Raw genomic sequence first — 17,159 nt, 5'->3', positions numbered from 1 at the left:
CTACGCCGGCTGCTGGACGCATTTGTTGTGAGCAGCCGAATTCGTCGCGCGCACTCGACCAACGCGCTGATTGGTCGCTTCAACATGTCTTAGTAGTGCAAGGAATCGCGGCGTGCCGACGAGACAGCGAGAGACTCTGGAGTCTGGTGCCCATGCGCACAGATGCGCTGCCTGTGCGCAATTTGTTATGAGAGGACGCGCGACCTTGGCGAGCTGGATGCCTGCCTGCACAGGTAAGCTGTGAGATTGTTTGGCACGAGTTTGGGGATTGCGGTTTTAGGACACTTCCGCTTGAGTCAACGTTGACGTGTCACATGGTGCCGGGCCCACAAGGGGCCCATCCGAAGTCGCATTCCCCGCTCGCTGCTCATCTCCCCTACACCACCACAGGTTCTGCTTTGAGTGCATCTCACGATGGGCCCAGACGGAGAACCGGTGCCCCATGTGCAAGGAGCGCTTCATCGTCATCACCCGGAAGCGCTTGCCCGCGGGGCCCGTCGCAGCAGCCCAGCAAGCAGCGGAGGCGGCAGCGGCAGCGGCTGACACGTCGGTGGGAACTGCCGCTAGCAGCAGGGGTGGTAACGCAGGCCGCGGCCGCAAGCGCACGCGCCAGCAGGCGGCGGAAATAGACACACCAGGAGCTACTGCTGCTGGGGATGCTACTGCCAGTGGCGGCGGGGCTGGCGGGGGTTCTGACGACGACTCAGAGGACCCGGACGAGGCCGAGGGGCCGCCCAAGCGGCTGAAGGGAACGGTTGTGGAGACGCGCGTTGTGGAGGACCGCAAACAGGTGCGGGAGCTGGCGGGACCCTTTGGGTTCAGGTTGCTGCGGCGTGGTTCCCCTGTCAGGATGCCGTCGTACGCTGCGCTTTGGTCAAGCAGCCTTACGGTCACGGCTTGTGAGAACCTGGCAGAAGCTATCAACCCGTGTGTTATGTCCTCCCACCGACACCCAAAGTAACCTTTCTTCCTTTCTCCTGCTCCTGCCTTGTGCTCGGGCGTGCAACCTCCCATCTTCCGCCCGCAGCGCTGGCAGCCTGCGGACCTGCTGCTGCTGAACCTGCAGGAGCTGTGCTGCCAGGTGTGCCGCCGCGGGGACGACGACACGCGGCTGCTCATCTGCGACGGTGAGTGCGCAACACCTGCGGGGCCCGCCGGGCTCTGTAATTAGTTGTGGAAAGTTGTGCTTGTGCTTCATTATTGTTTCTTCATGCTCGCTACGCTCCTGCCACCGCTTCTGCATCTGATGTGCCCAGGCTGTGACCGAGGCTACCACACCTATTGCGCGGGGCTGGAGGACATCCCGGAAGGTGAGCGGGGCCTGAGATGTGTGCTTGGCGCAACAAACAGCACACGATGCAATTGGATTCCAACAAGGGCCCAGGGCCCAAACAAACCGCATAACAATGTAGCTGGGCTGTAGCCATGTGCGTTGATGAGTGAATGAATGATACCCGAGGCCAGAACCCAACATGTCACCTGTATGCTCTTGTCTGCACGCAGGCGAGTGGTACTGCACCCAGTGCGAGCAGCAGCGGGCGGCTCTGCTGCAACGGCGGCGCGGCCGCGGCCGTGGGCAGGGCAGAGCTCGTGGCGGGGCGGTGGCTGGCAGGGGAGCGGCTGCTGCACGTGGCCGTGGCGCAGCCGGCCGAGGGGCTGGGCGCGGCCGGCGGCGTGGCGCCGCAGCTGCAAAGGTGGATTCGGACTCGGACGTGGTGCTTGTCCCGGACGAGGATGAAGACGATGATGTGTACGGCACTGCTGTGGGCCTTGATGATGACGAGGACGGCTATGGCGACGATGGCGCTGGTGGCGGCGGCGACGAGGAGGCGATCTGGGTCAGCGATGGTGACTCAGAGGAGGAGGAGGGCGAGGGGGAGGAAGGCTGGGCTAGCGACGAAGAAGTCGCGGCGGGCGCGGAGATGGCACCCGGCACAGGCGCGTACGGCAATGCTGATGATGACGCCGGCGATGCCGTGGGTACGGCAGCGCGTGGCCGCAGCCGGGGCCGCGGCAGCCGTGCCCGTGGCCGTCGGAGAGCTGCCAGCAGCTCCCGGAGCCGCCGGGGCCGCTCCACGCGCGGCCGCCGGACCAGCCGCAGCCGGCGCGGGCGCCGTGGCGCCAGCAGCCGCGCCGGCGGCGGCCGGCGGCGGGCGGACGTCGCGGACGATGCCGATGCGGTGGTTCCGCGCGAGGAGCTGCGGGAGCGGCTGGGCACGGCGGCAGAGGCGCGGGCGCGGGTGCAGATGAATGCGGCGGTGGCGGCCGCGGCCGCGGCGGCGCTTGCGGGTGGTGACTTGGACGAGGTGCCGCTGTCGCAGCGGCGCACGGTGGGGCGCGTGCGGCTGTTCGCGGATCAAGTGCGGGTGGAGGTGATGCGGCGGCAGTGGCAGGTGAGCAGCAAAGTGATAGGGAACGGAGGGAGTGTGAGGCCTGCTAGGCGGGCTGAACGCCGTACGGTATGGGCTAGATGCGACCCTAGGCTGTTTCTGTGGCTGTCTTGCCTTATGACATGGGCGTCTGTGTGTGCTGCTTCCTCCTGCAGGACCTGCGAGATGAGGAGGCGACGGCGTTTGGGCGTTCCACCCTGGGAACAGCATACCGCGCCCAGCAACAGCTGCAGCCACATGGTGGGGCGGCGGGATCAGGGGCGGGCCCGAGCGGCAGCAGCTCCGGCCCAGCTCCGAGTTTGGCTGCTGCAGCTGCGGAACGCAACGCGGCACGGGACCGAGCCCTGCAGGCGCTGCGGGCGCAGCGCTCCGCGGAGGCCGCGGAGGTGCGCGCCGCCGCCGCGCGCCGCCGTGCGGAGAGCACGGCCGCCGCGGTTGCCGCCGCCTCCCTGCGCAACGATTACGGCGCGTACGGCTCATCAGAACCGCTGCCGCCGCCCCCGGGGCTGCTGGGCGCTGCCTGTGTCGGGCTCGGGGTCGCTGGCGCTGCTGCTGAGGGCCCGGATGTCGGGGTGGTGGAGTCTGCGTTCAACCTGCTGGACCGGATGCGGGGTGTCCGCCCACCCGGCCACAACAGCAGCAGCGCTGCCGGCATCGCGCCATCAACCGTCAGAGCCGCGACGGTACCCGCAGCCGCCGGTTGGGGCGGACGTAGCAAGAGCAACGGCCGGGCTGTCGCCGGCACGGCCAGCGGAAGTAGCCGCATCCCAGGCGTCCCGCCCCGAACCGCCGTCGTCAGCAGCACATCCGGCAGCACAATGCTGGGCGGCGGGCCTGTGAAGCCGGCTGTAGCAGTTGGCGGCCCCTCGGCCCAAGAGCTGCTGCGTACCGGGGGCCTGCGGGCGCTGGTGGGTGGGTTCAAGCCACCGCAGCCCATTACCGCCGCGCAGCTGGTGGTGCCGCCTGCCTTTGCGTCGGCGCGTCCCCCTCCGGCTCCGACCGCTGTCGCTGCCATTATCGGCTATGGACCGCTGGCTGCCGCCACGAGTGGTGTGGCAGCTGCGGCAGCGGCTGCTAAGCCGCTGACGCCAGAGAAGGTGGCGAGGCCGGCCGGGGATCGGGCGGGACCTCAGGACCGGGAAACGCGGGCGCCGCCACCGCACTCGGCGACCGCGGCAGAGGCAGCTGCACTCGCAACCAAGCCGGCGTCCAGCCCCGCGGCGGACGCTTCAGCCACAGCGGCCCGTGCTGCGCCTGAAGGAGCGGTTGGCCGCGTTGACTTTACAGCGGACTTACCGCAGCGGCTTCCGCAGGCAGCTGGGCCGCCGGTTGCGCCTGGCGCTGCCACCGACTTCAGCTTTGTCGGCGGCATCGAGTCCGGTGGCGCAGGAAGGCCGCGCATAAAGCAGGAGCCGGACGAGGTGCGCAATGACCGGGCCGGCGCGGCAAGCGGCAACGGAGGAGACCAAGATGGAATCCAAGGCGCAGCGAATGGGAGCCAGTGTCATGCTGGGGAGCGGTCCGAGCTGCCAGCTGGTGAGAGGCAGGCATGCGCAACTGTACCTGGGACCCAGGAGGTGGAGCTGCGTGCATCGGAACCTGGAGCCACGCAGCTGGAGACTGCTGCTGGCTCTGTGGCGCCTGAAGGCCACACACGGCAGGAGCCAAAGCTGCCGCCTGTCGTTGGCCGTTCGAATGAGCAGGCGGAGGAAGCTGGGCAGGAGATGCAGCAGCAGCACCCGTCGCATCATCGGCCGCAACATGTGCAGCATGTTGAGGACTCGCATAATCACCACCAGCCGCACCGCGATCGCCCTCACAACCTAGCACGCAGCCCCGGCGCGCCCGGCGCAGCACAGCTGGAGGATGGTGAGATCCCGAGCAACTGGCACGCCGACGCCGAGGCCGCGGCCGCAGCAGCAGCCGCAGCACGGAAGGCGCTTAAGGCCGCGGCATATGAGGCCGTCAAGCCTTTACTCAAGCCCCTGTACCCGACCCACATGGACAAGGACCGCTACAAGCTGGTGGCAGCTGCCGCGACGGAGGCGCTGACAGCGCAGGCGGCGGCGGCGGGTGTGGACGCGGTGGCACTACCTGGTGCTGTTGCGGCGGCGGCAAGGGCCGGAGGGGCCGGCGGCGTGGGTGGAGGCGAGAGAGCAGGGGCGCTGGCGGGCGGGGCCGCGGCGGCGGTGGAAGACGCGCTGGCGGGTGTGGGCCTGGGGCATTTGATGCACGTGTAGGGGGGGGGCAGGCGCTCGATGCAGGCAGGACTAGGTCGGCCCACTGCAGGCGGTTTGCTCGTGCGTTCATGCGGAGAGCTGGAGCGCAGGATGCTACCTGAACGGACTCATTTATGTTTGTTGTGGCGCTGGGGGCTTCGGTTCCTGGCAGTTGTAGTTGCAGTGGGAGCAAGGTGTGAATGACGGCTGACAGTTCGGGATCCTGGGCACATGCGATACCTTTTAAAAGTCTCGGGGCAGGCGTGGGCGAAAAAATTGGAATGCAGAATGAACACCTGTGAGTGGCTACTGTTTGTTTCAGCCGGCCACTCATTATGTCAGGGTGTCTGTAATTGTGTTGTTGTGTACCGGTGCCCTCACCCTCACCGCCATGTCCGACTAGCAGAAGACGCTCGGCGCGCCAGGCATGTAGAACCCTGTCATCACGTACCCACAACGCAACTGGCTAATATGCACCCACGTTCTAACCTCACGCATGCACATAGCTCCATGATGTCCAATAAGACGATGAGGTGCAGCTACGACCGCACACACAGCAAACTCGTCAGCCCAGCCGCAACAGCTAGGCGCGAAGCGCTGAACATCGTGGGCACAACCCTGGTCGCACGCCATGACCAACCCGCGAAATCGCACGCCCTGGATGGGACCCATGAAGTTAGAAGTCGCTTTGGCTTGCAGGGACGCACAAGGGAGGCCGACAGCCAGCCATCCAGTTATCCAGCATGCTATCACTAGCTCCAGGTCCGCTCCCAGAGCTGACAGCATCACGGTGACTGGACAGCCGTGCCCAAAACAAAATTCCTTGCATTCATGCACACCGCCACGCCACGCCAGCAGCCTCCCGGCATCTCCGCAAGGCCGCGCCTCTCAGCTCACAGCTCTCAGCTGTCGCGCTTGAGCTGCAGCTGGCCGCAGGGCTTCTTGTTGAGGTGGCCGTACATGGCCGTGAGCTCGCCGCCCACCACCGCCGCCACCACCTTGCCCTTGAGCGGCACGTCCGTGTACGGCGACAGCTTGTGCGTGTGTAGGTTGAGCGCCACCGAGGTGTTGGCGCGCGAGGCCGGCTCGAACACCTGCGGCCCAAGTGTGACCGGCGTGCACCCGCGGTGCGGGGCGCAGGTGTGAGCACGGATGCGCTGATGCGACTTGCGCCTGACGTAGCAAAATGAAACCGGTTCTGGCAGCTGTGCAGCAAACCCGGCAGCCGTCACACCTATGCACGAATGTCTGCAACACAACACCCGACATCCCAATCCTGACGAATACCCCATGCCTTTCACTGCCACCACCAAGAGCTCGCCATCACAAGTCCATAAACAATCCGCTCCCCGCAACAGCGCCAGCCATCTCACCACCAGGTCGGCGTCGTAGCCGGGCGCGATGCGGCCCTTGCTGCCGGCCAGGCCCGCCAGGCGGGCGGGCGCCTCGGACAGCAGGCGCACCAGGTCACTCAGGGAGCCGCCCGCGGCCTCAAGCGCCGTCCAGGTGGCGGGAAGCAGGTACTGAGCGCGGGTACGGGGCGAGTACAGGGCGTGAACTTCATGAGGCCGGGGTAAAGGGAGAACAGACAGAGAGAAGGAATGCGGGTTTGGTCGATACCAAGGGTTACAATTGCAGTAGTTTGGGAGCAGGACTTCGACCAAGTCAAGAAGTGGGCGCGAGAACACGGACCACGGGAAACGACATGCAGTGGGTGAGTAGGCCCTATCAGGCGTATCCACTATGCCATCAAATACCTGCGCTCCGCTGATGCCGCCCCATGCCTTAAGGAAGTTGCCGCTCTCGATCTCCTTGAGCGAGGGCGGGGCGGGCGAGTGGTCGGACGACACCTGCACACATAGTCCCACAGGCAGTCAACAGCACTGCTTGCCTGTACTGGTCACAGCCGCCATGGGTATTACCTATGGTCACTAGTACCAGCCCGCGTTGGTTTTCTCCTAACGCGGCAAGAGCATATGACAGGTTAGCAACGCCAAATGCACGCACACGCAGTGCAGGGCTGTGCACCAGGCCGTCACCAATGATCTCAACACTCCGATACAGCCTGCAACGCACCAGGTCGATGGCGCCCGACGCCACTGCCGCGATGAGGGCGGCCTTATTGGCAGCATCGCGCAGCGGTGGCGCGCATTTGTACTGCGTCTTGCCGTTGGGGATATCCTCCGCGGAGAAAGTGAGGTAGTGTGCGCACGTCTCTACAGTCAGAGGATGCCTCGTCTGGGCCTCCTGTGGGCGGCAGTGATGCACATGCAAGGCCGTCAAAGAAGCATGGTGAAAAGGCCCAGAGATAGTACGAAGAAGATGCGGGCGTACACTGCGACCCCGCTTACAGTCCGCCTTAACCCTGCACACTCCGTTCCTGATATCAATCGAAACCCGTGTCTGCCTCGACTCGTGTCGTGGACATTGGGTGCCATGTCCACCCACATGCGTGTGGCCCTTCTTTTGCTCTGCAAATACGCGCACTTGCACGCACGCCCCCGGACACGCTCCCGCCCCCGCACCTTGATCATGTCCAGGCTGCCGCTATCCGCCAGATGCGCGATGTGCACATTGAAGCCGGGGGCGGCGGGCGTGGTGTCTGCGTCCAGCTTCTGCAGTCGGGCAAGCAGTGTAGGAAAGAATTCTCGTGTATGTTAAGGAGCAAAAGGGCAGGAAATGAAGTGTGCGCGACCTACCGTTTATACAACCAATGACTCTCTTGGTTTAGAGAGAACAGTTCTACGACACCAAATCCTTTGGTGCTGTCTGGCCTTGCATAGCTTCGCGCTTGACCAGTGCCACGCGGCCCATTCAAGCAAACCCCTTGCTACACCAAGCCAGCGTCGCTCAAACTCCGGCCCAGCTACCCTGTCCCGCACCTCGATGAGCAGGCGGATGGCATCCTGCTCGAACTTGGGCGGCCGCGTGGCCATGTAGGTGGTGTAAGAGGTGGGGTCGGCGGCCTGTGTGGGCCGGCATTGCACATGAGGGGCGGGTGCAACACGGCAAGCAAGGTGGCTGAGGAGAACAGGACAGGTGTGCCACATTCCGGCACCAGCCGCCAGCTCTTGCGGACCCACTTGCGGGCCCCGGCGCTAGCACCCGTCAAGACCCGCTCCCACGGCGCCGCCACGCACCGGGTCGGACTCCACGGGCGACACCACCTCGGCGTGCACGAAGAACGGCACGCCGCGAGACTTGAGGAAAGGCAGCGCCGCCGCAATGTCGTCGCCGCCCACATTGCCAAAGTCGTTGATGCCGCTGCGGGCGCGAGTCGACACGGCAGCTCCTTAAGACACGAGTGTCACGTACTTCGATAGCGCACGCATTGGCATTATTAGTATATCCATCTGGGGCGGGACCAGACCTCTGACACGCAAACACGCGGAAGCACCCGCCCACGCGCGCACCTGTTGCACATGAAGGACTTGAAGCCCAGGGCGCCCGCATCCACCAGCTGCCCCAGCAGGCTGTGGTTGCCGGCGTTCTCCGGCACCAGACCCGCCCAGAAGCCCACGTTGGTCCAGGCCTTGACCTGCGAAGGCAGCGCGAGTGCATCGGTATGGGATGCAAGGGGAAGCGCGTGTGTGGGTTCGAGGTTTACGGCCGTTTGGACGTTCCAAGTGCCCTTGTTCCTTTGCCGATGTTCGGCTCTAACTTGCCTGATGGAGCCCCCGCCACCAGCTGTGTCAGAGACATCTTCGTTCCCGCAGACCCACATGCACACCAACCGCCCCACGCCATGGGCATTTCACGTGGCTACCCGCCCCAACCCTTGCAACCTTCTCCCCACTGCGAAATGCCTTGTTGTCACGCCCATCTCCCACGCCCCCATGCTCACGACCCCTCCGCGCTCTCTGGGCTGGTTCTGGGTCCTGGTTGCTTTAAGATTGGAACAAGCTACCCGGCCCTCACTCCCACCCCCCCACCCCCCCCACCCACACCTTGGCTGCCCGCTTCTTGGCCTCCAGTTGCACCACGTCGGTGGTGACGGGGTTGCTGTTGAGCGGCATGTCGATGACAGTGGTCACGCCGCCCATCACCGCCGCGCGGGTGCCGTTCCAAATGCCTGCGGCGGCATGTTTCAACGCCAGTTGTTACATGCGCCCAGCCCCGCTGCATGATGACTAATTCGCCCCCTTGCCACTCCCCAGCCATCCATAACCAGGCTTGCCCGCAGGAGCCACCGCGCCGCAGTTGCGCAAGCCTAGGCTCCCGGCTCACCCTCCCACTCCACACGACCGGGCTCATTGAGGTGGATGTGCACGTCGATGACGCCGGGGGCCACCACGGCGTGCTTGAAGTTGAGCATGTGCGGTGAGTCCACAGTCGTGTTGTCGCTCACCGCCACAATCTTCTTGCCCTCAATGTACACTGCACAGCGCACGCAAGATAGCGGAGCCGCAACGCACGTTAACTCGTCGCTCGAACCTCACTGCCGGCGACTCGGTCTGAACACCAGCGTTGCGCCAGGATACAGCCGCCGCTTTGCGTTCCGTTCCTGCCTCCCTCCCTGCCTGTCGACCTCAGCCAGGCACTTACCCGCGCCCGGCCGCACGCCGTCCGGGAAGACCACCCGGTCGCTGATGATGACGTAGGCCGGCCACTTGAGCGCACCGCAGCGGTCGGGCGTGGCGGGCGGCAGCAGCTTGTGGTAGAGCTCCAGCGCCCGTGACTCCAGAAGCTGAACCTGGGGGTGGTCATGGAAGCGCTGGTAGCTGCACAGCACGTGGCGAGGCGTGGCGGTTTGGCGGCCGGTAAGGAAAGGAAGGGAAGGGACGTGGATGGTCAGCGTGGGAGTAAGCATTGAAGACAGCAGGGGTCATGGGTACTGATGTCGGCGCTGTAAGGTTGGGAGGTGGAGAGATTTGGCTCGTGGCTGCGGTTTGACAGTGCAACGCGGGACCCGACCACCCCCGCAAACAGGTCCCCCCACACGCCCCCGAGTGGTCACTAGATCGAGGCGGCCATGGGAGCGCTTCATGTCCCATTCACCCCGTCTGCTTGAAACGTCGCCGTTTAGGCGGTACGTGACCCCGGCACAACCCCCGCGCAGCCGACTCCACTCACAGCACTCCCGCCGCGATGGCGTTGAGCAGGATGATCAGTCCCACTACCTGTCGGTCCATGGTGGCTGACTTGGCCAGGCAAGGGCGGCAAGCGCGGCAAAAATGCGTGTGCAATTGTGGTGAGGGAGGCCGAGTTTATGGCGCCGCAGTTGTCCAAACCTTGATGTCTTTTAGGTGTTTTGTCACTGAAGTGCTACTTAGTCAGGACGCACACTTCACAGAAAAGTCTAAAAAGAACGGGGCCATGTGCGCGCATGGCCGCGATCGGGTGCAGTCGATTAAAAGTTTTCTCCTCCTCCTGTTAATTTCTGGGTGTTGGGAAACTTGCACCTTTGCCTTGAATTTCTTTTGACCGAACTGCATTATTAAAGCTGCGCCGTGGGAGCGCTGATCTGAACTTGTGAAGCCCTGATTATGGAGCCATTTGTTACCAATTCTTAATATGCACTCAAGCCAAACATGACATTCAGCTGACCTGAGGCTCTTGACAATTGTTGGTCGCATAACCGAGAAATGCCCCCAGCAAAGGACGGGAAGGAGGGATTTCTCTCTAATCTTCTTAGGTGAGGGAGGAGGAGCTGGTCGAGCGGTGCAGGGCGTGGACTTCGCGCTCTCTGCTTCGTTCTCTGACCCTACACCCTTTGACGCCACCCCTTTCTGCAGCAAACTGGGCAAAAAGAAGAAGCCTAAAGCGGATAAGGCAGCGGAGGTCCTCGCGCCCGCTGCGGACCCACCAAAGCCAGCAATCCAGCCAACGCAGGCAGTGCCGCCTGTGCCTGCAGCGGATGCGGGCGCGAAACTTGAGCCAGATACGGATGCTGCTGGACTCAAACTGGCTGGCCCGTCTCAGCCTGACTCAAGCGGCCATGGCCATGCGCCAAATGACTCGTCGGTTGTGCCTCCTGCGGTCGCGCATGACAAGTTGCTCGCGGCGCTGGAGTCTCGAAATCCCACCGTAAGTCATGGGAGCCGTTTGCAGGGCACGAGGACCTGCGCGGCGGCGGGTCCGGCCAACGTTGCAGGCTTCTGCCAGCAGCTGACCCGTACCGATGCCATGCCATTCCCCTTCGCACCATGGATGCGGTTGCGGCCTCACCCGTCCCTCCATCCCTTGCCCTGCATACAGGATCCTATTGGCAACAGCAACCCGGGCGGCAACAGTGGCGCGCGCGTGGGCACCTTCAACGCGGCGGACCTGGCGGGTGTGCTGTTCGCGCAGCGCACCAACACGCAGACCTCCAACACGGGCGGGGGCTTGGGCCTGGGCATGGTGCTCCCGGCGCGCATGGCAGACGCCATGTCCTCAACCGTCAACTCAGCCGAGGTGCCGCAACACCGGCAGCAGGCGCTGCTGGAAGACGCGACGCGCGGCTCGTACATCCCCTCCACCGTCGGCCCCATGCTGAGCCATGCGCAAAACACGCAGGACAGCAACACCGTCAACAGCAACACTCAAAATCTGCAGGACATACTGTACGGGGACTATGACGCCCTGGATCGGAGCCAGGGCCGGCCGTCGGCGCCGCTGGGTTCGGCGCCCCTGGGTTCAGCAGGCGTGAGCCGGTCGCTGCGGCCACCTTTGGGGCAGTCACTGCTGGGCATGCCGGGGCCGGGGGGCTCCGGGGGGCCGCACGCGGCGCACGCGCAGACCACAACACAGTTGCAGGAGCTATCTGACATGCAACAGCAGGGTCAGGGCCACACATTACACCCGACCACCAGTTCCCTGGCGGTGCCCGGCAGCCACCCGCCCGGCAACGCGGCGGCAGCTGCTCTGGCCGCCGCGGGTCAAGTACAGACCCGCTCCGCGCCACTGGTCCACGTCCCGCCGGAGCAGCAGGTGCAGCACCTGGAGCAGGTGCTGGAGGCGCAGCAGGCCCCGGCGCCCTCCGCGGCGCAAACGAGCCAGCACGGAGGCATGGTGGACGGCGGCCGAGGGCAGCGCACTTCGGACCCGCACACGCGGCCGCCATTTCCTGTTGGCGCGGCGTCTGCCGACCTGCCAAACCTGCCGGCTGCTACGGAAGCGCAGGCGGCGGCGCCAGGTGATACGGCGCAACCGCCGCACAACGGCGTGCCCAGCGCTGCGGTTGCGGCCGTGGCCAACGGCGCACACGCCAGCCGTTCGGTTGCGGTGGAGCCGGTTAACGTCAGCTCGCCACAGGGTAAGGTGCCGGCAACAGAGGCGCCACCAGGCCCAGCGGCGGGCCCGGCGCGGCCGGATGCGCCCGGCACGCAGCCACATTCCCATCAGCAGCAGCAGCAGCAGCGGCAGGCTGCACCTGTTGCTAAGGAACATGGGACCGTGGACGCCGGAGCTGCACCTGCGTCAGTGGCTGCGCAACCGAGTGCTGCAGCGGCTTCTAGTGCTATGGCGCGGCCAGCCGCCCCGCCGCTGGCATTTCGAAACACGGGCGCCATGCCGGGCACCCTAGCCTCCTTTGGGCCGCTCCCACCCATCCACAGCACGCCCGCTCCGCCGCCGCCCGCGCCCGTGTCCACGCTGCCCAACTCGCTTGCGCCCGCGCCGCTGCCGAGCTACCAGCAGACGACGCACGTGCCGTCGGGTGTGCACGGTGACCAGCCCGTGCCGCTCAGCCGGCCCATGAAGCTGACCACGGCCTGCCTGGGCGCACACACGACGCTGTGCGACAGCGCCGCCGACCAGAGCTTCCAGAAAGCCATGCAGCGCAAGATGCAGATGGTGTTCAAGTGGCTGCAAGCCTCCGACCTCGACGCGCCGCCCGACCCCAGGCTGGAGATCCCGCTGCCGCCGCAGCCCGAGGGCGGTGCCGTGGCAGACGCAGCGGCGGTACAAGGGACGGCCACCGCGGTGTCGCCAGGGGCTGCTACGCGGGACGGCGCACAGGCAGGAGCGAGTGCGGCAGCCGCACCAGCACACATCCTGACGGATGGCCCGGTGCCGTTGACGGAAGCGGCGATGGCGGCCCACATGGCGGGCGGCGGCAAGCCCGGCGTGCCCCCGCACCACCCCTACCATATGCCCTCACCCCAGCAGCTTGCAGTGGCGGCGCAGCCGCAACCGCAGCCGCAGCCGCACCAACCACAACCGGCGCCGCAGCAGGCACAGCTCACGTCAGCTCCCGGACCTGGACCCGCGCAGTTCGCACATGCACCGCAAGCGGGCCCCCGGCACGCCGCTGACGTGCACCAGCACACAGCGCTGCACAAGCACGCGGCGGCTGCGGCCTCGGCACCCGTGGCCCCCGCGGTCGTACCTGCGCAACTGGCCAGCGCCCCCGCTGGTGCAGGCCACATCCTCTCCTCCGGCCCCCCTCAGCAGCCGCAACAGCAGCCGCACGACCCGCAGGGCGCCCACACAGTGGCGGCGACGCTTGAGCAGCCCGGCCTGTCGGGCGGCGGCGACCGCGGCCAGCACCGCAACGTGCCGCCGTCGTCCTCACCCCAGGCCGTCAATCGCATACCCGGCGGCAACGACGTCAGCGCCAGCGCCACTGTTGCCGCGCAGGCGCTCGGGCTGCCGGATGCTATGCTGCAGCACAGCCTGTCAGATCTGTACGCCAGCGGGCAGGCGGGCCTGGGCACAAACATGCCGCAGCGCGTGCTGCAGGGCAGTGACGACGCATTCGCGGCAGGGCCGGGCGCAGCTGCCGTCGCTGCAGCTGCTGCTGCCGCCGCAGCCGCGGCGGCCGCGGGCGTGTCTGGCGGGGGGGCGCCGGCGGCGGTTGGTGGGATTGGCTCGGCGAACTCGTTCAAGGGCAGTGGGGGCGGCCAGCAGGCCGTCATCTCGGGCAGGTGAGCACATGGGTGCGGCTGCATGGCGTCGATGCCGCATTGCCGGGCACAAAAGGGCGGTGCAGCCACCTGTAACCAGGTCCGCGCTTCCATGTACAGGAGAGGCAGCTGTAGCGCCCGTCCCAACGATGGCCAATGTAGTTCTATTTCCAACTCCCCCCTCGATTTTGCACATGTTGTGTTCGCCCTGTCAGCCGAGACGGGCTTGTGTCTGCGGGCGGCGTGCGGCACACGTCCGGCCACGCGCCGCCGGCGCGCACGAAGACCATCGCCGTGGCCAGCCACTGCCCTGCGGAGCTGCAGCCCTCGCCGCCGTCCGCCTCCTGGACCATCGATGACTTCCACCTGTTGAAGAAGCTGTATGAGGGCAGCCTGTCGGTGGTGTGCCAGGCGCAGCACCGGCGCAGCGGGCGGCACGTGGCGCTCAAGATCTACAAGCGCTCGCGGCTGCACGAGATGGAGCGGTTCCAGGTGCGGAGCAAGGCGCGCCTGGGGCGGCTGCGGCTGCGGCGGGGGCTTGGGCAAGGGCTGGGGCGGGCTGTGTTGCGGCTGGGGTGATGGGTGGAGCCGTCAACTGGCTGTGATGATGTGATTAGCGCCCCTCGACGCGCATCGGCCTTGACCAGCCCGCTGAACTCTGATGAGACCTCTACAGAATCGCACATGTCTTGCCTGCACGGCCCCTACAGCCCGTGCGAAACTCGGCGCACTTGCGCCGCGCATCCTCGCCTGCCGCACACACGCTCCCTCCCTCCCCCCTCACAGCTGGCTCGTGAGATCTGCCTGCACATCCGCATCGTGCACCCCTACGTGGTGGCGCTGTACGCGGCGTGGAAGGACTCCAAATACGTCTACCTGGCGCTGGAGTGGGCGCCGCAGGTGAGAGCGCGCGCGTTTGCAGGGGGTGGGTGTGGTTGCTGGTGCGTCCGCAGAGGTCAAGGCTTGGGGGCTTCGCGAGAGAGGAGCAAGGTGGGCGAGTACGGTAGAATTTGCAGCGGCCATCGTACAGAGGGCGCATGTTTATTTTGGGGCAGCGATGGGTAGGGCTGGGCGAGGCAGCCCCCAAGCAGGCGTACGCCACTGCTGCGCGGGATGAGGGCCGGCGCTGGCGTGTTCCTGCGGTGCCCTTGCAATGCTGCTGCGGCAACTGCTGTGTGTCCCGCGGCCTACAGGGCAACATGTTTGACTTCCTGGTGTCTCGCGGCGGGCGGCTGGGCGAGGAGGAGGCGGCGCGCGTGGTAATGAAGCCGCTCATGGGCGCGCTGGCCTTCCTACACAGCCAGAGCTTCCTGCACAGGGTGAGGCAGCAGGCTGGCACATGCTACATCACACTGTCGCAAACTGTTGCAGGTCGCTGCAGGCCAGGGCGGACCTGATGCGGTTACCAGAACATCGCAGGTGGTAACCTTGCATGGTTACCCGCTAATTTGTCGCGCGTGTTCATGGTAAATTGGTAATACAGACTGCCGTATTACAAATGGCACCTATAGATGACTTTCTGGCACACAACCCTCCCCGCTTTGTTCCCAACTTCCCATCCGCCTCACGTCGCAATCCCACTTCGTATCACCTTGTAACTCATCACTCCGGGTGGCACTGACCCCTTTCCACCTCCTCCTCCAGGATGTGAAGCTGGAGAACCTGCTGCTGGACGCCTCCTGCAACCTCAAGCTGGCGGACTTCGGACTGGCCATCGACCAGAAGTTCGAGCAGGCAAACACGCGGCTAGGCACGTTCGGGTGAGAGCCAGCGAGTGCGCGGGCAGCCGGCAGCCGGGAGAGGCGGCGCCAGGAATGGATGGGAGAGCAGACGGCGCCATAGGGCCGTAGGTGCCTGTCACAGCCATACTTCAAGTATATCCACTGGGGGTCTAACTTGGCTGTTTCTCAAACGCTGCATACTCCCTCTGTTCCTCTTACTCGCAGCTACTTCGCGCCGGAGGTGCTGGACTGCCCGCTGAAGAAGGGCCCCTTCGACCTAAAGGTAGGCTCGGCACGCCGGATGAGTGGACTGGCCCGCACCACTGGCAGCGAGCAGGACTAGTACTTAATACTTATGCACACAGGCCTTTCTTTGCGTCTTCACTGCGGCTGCCGACCCCGTGTGTACGCACCATCGGCACCCCTCCGTAGGACACGTCTGTGCCCGGCTACGACAGCCGTGTGGACGTGTGGAGCGCGGGCGTGGTGGGCTACGAGGTGCTGACGGGGCGGGCGCCCTTCAGCGCCTCCTCGCCCGCCAAGATCATTCAGGTTAGCGGTGGCTGGCTGGTCCGCGCGGCTTACGGCACGCATGAGGCTGTCAAGCAAGGCTGCTTGCCTCGCCTTACCCCAGCTAATTTAACGCGCACATGGCCTGAGTAGGGTATCTTGCCCCGCATCCGCATCCACACCCGCACCCGCCTCTTCACAACCTTGTGCCCACCACCGCTACCACCACTACAGGCAATCCGCACGCGTGTGCTGGAGTTTCCGGGTGTGAGCGAGGACGGCAAGGACTTTCTGCGCCAGGCGCTCACACGAGACCCCGCGCTGCGCCCCACCGCCAAGCAGATGCTGGCACACCCCTGGATCCTGCGGCACTGCGGCGGCGCCGCCGCGGCTGCGGCCGCAGCGGCGTCAGCGCTCAGCACCGTGCCGCCGCCGCTGATGCCGCTCCCTGCGGCGGATACGCAGGGGTCCGGCGGCGCGGCGTCCAGGCACACTGGCGGCAGCGGCGGAGTGGCAAGCGGGGGGCCGGGTGCAGCAAGTGCACCGGCGGCAGCGGTCAATGGCGGCGCCCCGCAAGGGGTAGAGGTGGAGGCTGGAGGCGTCATTCGGCAATAAACCGGGGCGGACGCCAGGTGCATTCTCTCTGCATGTCACGGAGGGTACTATGTCCCTGCTGTCTTTAAGCAAATATTAGGTCATACGTTGATTAAGGGGGTGAGTACTTGTGTGGCGCAGGCGCGCTGCTCCACGTAGGTTGGATAGAGGCGCCGCAGAATTGGGCCATCCCCAAGAAACGTATCCATGCGTGGTGGGCCGCCTGCACAGTGCATCGCACTGATCTGTGGCGGGGGAATGCTGGCACGACACTCCGGTGTACTGCGTTATGCAAGTTTGGTGCCGACGAACGCACGCACGCGCGCACGGACGGACAGGGTGTTCCTGGGGGGCTTCGCCCCCCTGAATCGTTGCGCTCCGGGGGCTCACCCGAGAATGTATCGAGAAAGTGCATGAAGGTTACAAGGCGCGACGATAGTCCTGGCGCTTTCCTACGTCCGTTGCCGACATTTCCGTTGACAAGCACTGACGGTATCGTGACGAGTACGCCCTGCTCATGAGCCACCCTAGCCGTTCACTGTGGCGCTTGGGATTGGTGCGCAGTAGGCGCCGCACGCAATGCGAGTGAGGATCATTCTCGTTTCTTGGTTTCAAGTGCGTTACAGTATTTGTGGAACTCTCATGCCGTGATTGAAGTTGTGACGCTCTGCCCCCCCGTCATGTGGAGCAGCTGAGGGAGCATACGGGTGTCAAGTCTGCAGTGCCAAATCAGTTCCGTAGTTGTTTGGTTCCTACAGCTGAGAAATGGCATGGGTCATAGTACTGTGCATGTCAGGACCTCTACTGCCGCGCAAGGCGGCCCCATAGGGAGTACTCACTGCTCCAAAGCGGAGGCGGTCGGGCTGTTTGGGACATTCGTTGCGGACGATGAAATTG

At 65.2% G+C, this 17,159-nt stretch overlaps 3 protein-coding genes across 3 annotated transcripts; 2 read left to right on the top strand and 1 right to left on the bottom strand.

Annotated features, from left to right (window-relative positions):
* The first annotated feature begins 62 nt into the window (after positions 1–62).
* Positions 63–4,838, top strand: CHLRE_13g592100v5 (uncharacterized protein). The gene is made up of 6 exons (XM_043069781.1): positions 63–233; positions 391–790; positions 1,028–1,127; positions 1,257–1,310; positions 1,504–2,393; positions 2,546–4,838. Exons 1-6 carry the CDS (start codon positions 163–165, stop codon positions 4,628–4,630), a joined length of 3,600 nt encoding a protein of 1,199 aa, XP_042917756.1. The 5' UTR covers positions 63–162; the 3' UTR covers positions 4,631–4,838.
* Positions 4,839–4,840: 2 nt separating this feature from the next.
* CHLRE_13g592050v5 (uncharacterized protein) lies at positions 4,841–9,872 on the bottom strand. Its single transcript, XM_001692903.2, has 12 exons — positions 9,683–9,872; positions 9,155–9,330; positions 8,837–8,986; positions 8,557–8,681; positions 8,023–8,147; positions 7,750–7,873; positions 7,492–7,575; positions 7,135–7,224; positions 6,686–6,856; positions 6,367–6,459; positions 5,983–6,132; positions 4,841–5,703 (listed from the first exon to the last, which is right to left on the bottom strand). Exons 1-12 carry the CDS (start codon positions 9,739–9,741, stop codon positions 5,512–5,514), a joined length of 1,539 nt encoding a protein of 512 aa, XP_001692955.1. The 5' UTR covers positions 9,742–9,872; the 3' UTR covers positions 4,841–5,511.
* Positions 9,873–9,992: 120 nt separating this feature from the next.
* Positions 9,993–17,158, top strand: CHLRE_13g592000v5 (uncharacterized protein). Its single transcript, XM_043069780.1, has 10 exons — positions 9,993–10,244; positions 10,345–10,636; positions 10,808–13,458; positions 13,653–13,929; positions 14,224–14,337; positions 14,631–14,756; positions 15,082–15,197; positions 15,384–15,441; positions 15,591–15,710; positions 15,903–17,158. The coding sequence occupies exons 1-10, from the start codon at positions 10,195–10,197 to the stop codon at positions 16,281–16,283; spliced, it is 4,185 nt and encodes a 1,394-aa protein (XP_042917755.1). The 5' UTR covers positions 9,993–10,194; the 3' UTR covers positions 16,284–17,158.
* The last annotated feature ends 1 nt before the right edge of the window (position 17,159 follows it).

Source organism: Chlamydomonas reinhardtii, chromosome 13, assembly GCF_000002595.2.
Source record: "Chlamydomonas reinhardtii strain CC-503 cw92 mt+ chromosome 13, whole genome shotgun sequence".
Classification (NCBI taxonomy): Eukaryota; Viridiplantae; Chlorophyta; class Chlorophyceae; order Chlamydomonadales; family Chlamydomonadaceae; genus Chlamydomonas; species Chlamydomonas reinhardtii.
This window is presented reverse-complemented; position numbering and strand designations above follow the sequence as displayed.

Excerpts from the sequence above, each read along its gene's own strand:
- CHLRE_13g592100v5 (XM_043069781.1), top strand. The coding sequence starts at position 163 with ATGCGCTGCCTGTGCGCAATTTGTTATGAGAGGACGCGCGACCTTGGC. Across the intron at positions 1,311-1,503 it reads GCTGGAGGACATCCCGGAAG|GCGAGTGGTACTGCACCCAG; the intron begins GTGAGCGGGGCC and ends GTCTGCACGCAG. Across the intron at positions 2,394-2,545 it reads TGATGCGGCGGCAGTGGCAG|GACCTGCGAGATGAGGAGGC; the intron begins GTGAGCAGCAAA and ends TTCCTCCTGCAG.
- CHLRE_13g592050v5 (XM_001692903.2), bottom strand. The coding sequence starts at position 9,741 with ATGGACCGACAGGTAGTGGGACTGATCATCCTGCTCAACGCCATCGCG. Across the intron at positions 7,576-7,749 it reads CGCCCGTGGAGTCCGACCCG|GCCGCCGACCCCACCTCTTA; the intron begins GTGCGTGGCGGC and ends CGGCCCACACAG. Across the intron at positions 6,857-7,134 it reads GCAGCCTGGACATGATCAAG|GAGGCCCAGACGAGGCATCC; the intron begins GTGCGGGGGCGG and ends TGCCGCCCACAG.
- CHLRE_13g592000v5 (XM_043069780.1), top strand. The coding sequence starts at position 10,195 with ATGCCCCCAGCAAAGGACGGGAAGGAGGGATTTCTCTCTAATCTTCTT. Across the intron at positions 13,459-13,652 it reads CAGGCCGTCATCTCGGGCAG|CCGAGACGGGCTTGTGTCTG; the intron begins GTGAGCACATGG and ends TCGCCCTGTCAG. Across the intron at positions 15,711-15,902 it reads CGCCCGCCAAGATCATTCAG|GCAATCCGCACGCGTGTGCT; the intron begins GTTAGCGGTGGC and ends CCACCACTACAG.